Genomic DNA, 3,271 nt, shown 5'->3' with positions numbered 1-3,271 from the left:
TATATCTATCTATAATATATATAAACGAAAACATAAAAATCCTACGTGTCGCGATGTGGTCGCTCCCCCTTTTTTGGAGTCACTAGATTTGCTTAATTTTTAAATGGAGGTTTCTCATGCATTTGACCCGAATTCACGGCTATGGGTCTTATCAAACCCAGATAACTTTTAAACGGGTTATAACATTTTATTAAATTAAAAACTAATTTACCAGATATTTGATATAAAAATCCTATAAATTAGGGATATACTAAAAATTAATATATGATTTATTTAAAAAAGATATATATAATAATATAATAGGGTTTTGGTCTTTAAAAGCCTTCTTTCCCCAAATTCAACAGATCTGGATTTAATTTAACAAAATATAAAATGGGTAAGACCGGCACCATCTTCATCCTTCTGTTAACCATCTCTGCCGTCTTGATATGTAACGCAGAAGCAGCAGCATCCTCCGTCAAATTCGTCAAGAAGACTGTTTCATCTCACCCCATTGTCATCTTCTCCAAATCTTATTGCGCGTATGTATTCTTAATTATTAATTATTATTATTTGTTTATGCTACAAGTATTTCAATTTTGTATTGATGATTGTTGGTGGTGCTCAACAGATACTGTAAAAGGGCTAAAGGTGTATTCAAAGACTTGAATACTAAACCTTATGTAGTTGAGCTTGATGAAAGAGGTCAGTAGTTTACTTTTATATCCTTACATTTGTTACTCATCACGGTTTGATCCGTTTAAGTACACGATCAGAGCGTGTCCGTTTAGTTTTAACTACACAAAAGATGTTACTAAAACTAGACTAAGCTATAACGGGCCTAAAAATTATAAACGTTAACGAACATACTTATAACAAACATAAACTAGCGTACATATATGAGCGTACGAACGATTATAAATGAATTTAAATGAAAGAACGAAAACAAAAGTTCACGAACATAAATGAACAAACTAAACATGTGTTCATGTTCATTCGTTTAACTAAATGAACAAAGTTTTTTGATGAACAGTTCTTGTCAAACGGTTCATCAAATGTTTGGTTCTTTTAATCACACAAAAATTCATACAATATAACTACGCTGCCATAAATATTTATTTATATAAATACAATCTTAATAGCAATATGTTAATTACTTTGAATATTAAGACCTGCGTGTTCTGAAACAAACAGAATAATATGAAATGACATGTAATTTTACTTGAAGTAAAGCTTTTCCTATATTACATATTTACAATCTGAAAGCTTTTTATTTACAGAAACATTTTATATTTTACATTTTGTATTTTACAATACTCATTATGACATGTTAGGGAACAATTATATACAATCTCTTTTGGGAAACTTAGATTGCAGTGCCAAAAGAGTTAAATAAACTGAATATGTTACCAATTTATCAACAAAAGCTCCCAAAGTTTGCCAAAGGCTAACAATTACTATTGCGTTCTCAATGATGAGTGTACATTATGAAGAATCCCATTAGTACATAGGTCAAACTCATTATATTAGTAAAAGGGTCAAACTAATTATAATTTAGTAAACATATCAAACCCAAGTGTGACCTGAAAAATGCCCCTTACGTCTATGTTTTCACAAAACCTTTATTTCACATTCGTATGGTGGGAAATGATAACCGTGTATAATTTTTAGTAAAAAATACGGTTTATATTGGACGGGTCAAAATTATAGTTTTAGTAATTGGGTCAAAATTGTCGTTTTCACTAACAGGTCAAACATATCGTTTTTAGTAAATGTAAATTACAGTATTAATATGTCAAATCAATAAAAATTTGTAAACAATTGGGTCAAACAGATATTGTTCGGGTCAACACACGAGGATTCGAACAAGATATATATTGAATATGGAACTGCCACAAGCGTGGTTGTGATGAAAGATGCTGATGGAAACTTCAAATGCTTCGGGTTTGTTAATTTTTAGCTGACGATGTTGGGAAAACAATTGTTAAGTATGAATAAGGCGGTTGATAAATTACAGGGCTAAATCTGTACATTAATAATTTAGATGACACGATTGGTATCGTTTTCTTCTTTTGGTACTATAACTTCATACAAGGTTTATGGGTCCCAAAACATCTTATCTCACATATGAATTGTCAATAGGGATCTACGGTATCTAACTATTCGGGATCAATGTGGTGATTTATGGTTACAATATTTTTTATTTATTTTTAACAGGTTAAGGGAGATCCTAACGGAACAAGCAAAGGATAAGGTTTTGTTGCATTTTCAACTATTGAAGAAACTTCTAGAGAAGTGAGTAAACATGAATTTTATCTTTCTTTTTTTGGTATTATGTATATGAAGGTTCTTTAATAAAGCTATGTGTATATTAAAATTAAAGCCATGCTACCATTACCCCAAGTTTGTGTCAAATTTGGTCTCTAGCACATCTGATAAAAGATGCCATAAGGTTGTAAAACAACAAAAAGACTCCTTTCATTGAATTGTCACTTAACGATTCAAGGGTATCCTTGTCTTTTAAAAAGTAGGGATTCTGTCATTATGCATTTTATGGCTCGGGTAGACGTAATTCAAACTGGATACATTATGCATACTTGGTGGTCAACAAGAATATGAGGCCGGAGTTGATTGTGGTGGCTGCTGTAAAAGTAGTGGTGAGGACCTCAGCAGCAGCAACTTTTTATTGAATATTTGAGGATGTTCTTGACTTTTGGAAGGATATGACATGAAGATTGTGAAAAAAGGTTCATGAAGGCAATGAAGTTTTGAGTTTTTATTCAAACATTTGTTAGTTTGTGATTTATATTTTTGATATTTAGACTAAATTTGACACTTATTAGACATTTGTGTTTAAACATTTTGAATGTGTTCAGAAGAATATTAAACTTTGTATTGATATTATAATTTCTACATTTTATATTTTTATTTTTATTTTTATTAACATGATAAGACGTCTGTAGCATTTATCTTTATGTGACTTTTTAGCGACACATGATAAGACGTATGTTTTTATTGGGACGCTTTTTGGGTTGTTAATGAATATATTATACGACGATAAAATTGGTTTCATAATCTTATTTGGGATATCAGTACTTTTTTCTTGGTACTAAAATACATATAATGTTACATCATAAGAGTCTTATAAATTAATTTTTAAGGACGCTTTTATGTGTATCAAAAGAGTAAAGGTGGGTAAGCACATGTTAAAACATTATAAAAGTGTCATAATATGTTTTTATTGGGACGATTTTTGGGTTGTTAATGAATTTTTTATGCGACTATAATATTG

The 3,271-nt window shown here is 30.3% G+C and overlaps 1 protein-coding gene across 5 annotated transcripts; it reads left to right on the top strand.

Moving 5' to 3' along the window:
* Window positions 1–280: 280 nt before the first annotated feature.
* Window positions 281–3,060, top strand: LOC143559438 (glutaredoxin-C4-like). 5 transcript variants are annotated; one of them, XR_013139946.1, is made up of 4 exons: window positions 281–521; window positions 611–2,074; window positions 2,197–2,274; window positions 2,592–3,060. XR_013139946.1 is itself a non-coding variant. In XM_077048017.1 (3 exons), exons 1-3 carry the CDS (start codon window positions 373–375, stop codon window positions 2,199–2,201), a joined length of 228 nt encoding a protein of 75 aa, XP_076904132.1. In that variant the 5' UTR covers window positions 281–372; the 3' UTR covers window positions 2,202–2,306. The 5 variants fall into 5 exon arrangements, 1 of the variants encoding a protein (XP_076904132.1); XR_013139943.1 differs by having other exon boundaries at window positions 611–2,274; XR_013139944.1 differs by lacking the exon at window positions 2,592–3,060 and having other exon boundaries at window positions 2,197–2,325.
* The last annotated feature ends 211 nt before the right edge of the window (window positions 3,061–3,271 follow it).

The sequence above is a fragment of the Bidens hawaiensis genome, unplaced genomic scaffold, assembly GCF_021521415.1.
Source record: "Bidens hawaiensis isolate Kalapana, Puna unplaced genomic scaffold, B.hawaiensis_p1.1 tig00001088_1, whole genome shotgun sequence".
NCBI classification, from domain to species: Eukaryota; Viridiplantae; Streptophyta; class Magnoliopsida; order Asterales; family Asteraceae; genus Bidens; species Bidens hawaiensis.
This window is presented reverse-complemented; position numbering and strand designations above follow the sequence as displayed.

Excerpts from the sequence above, each read along its gene's own strand:
- LOC143559438 (XM_077048017.1), top strand. The coding sequence starts at position 373 with ATGGGTAAGACCGGCACCATCTTCATCCTTCTGTTAACCATCTCTGCC. Across the intron at positions 522-610 it reads TTCTCCAAATCTTATTGCGC|ATACTGTAAAAGGGCTAAAG; the intron begins GTATGTATTCTT and ends GGTGCTCAACAG.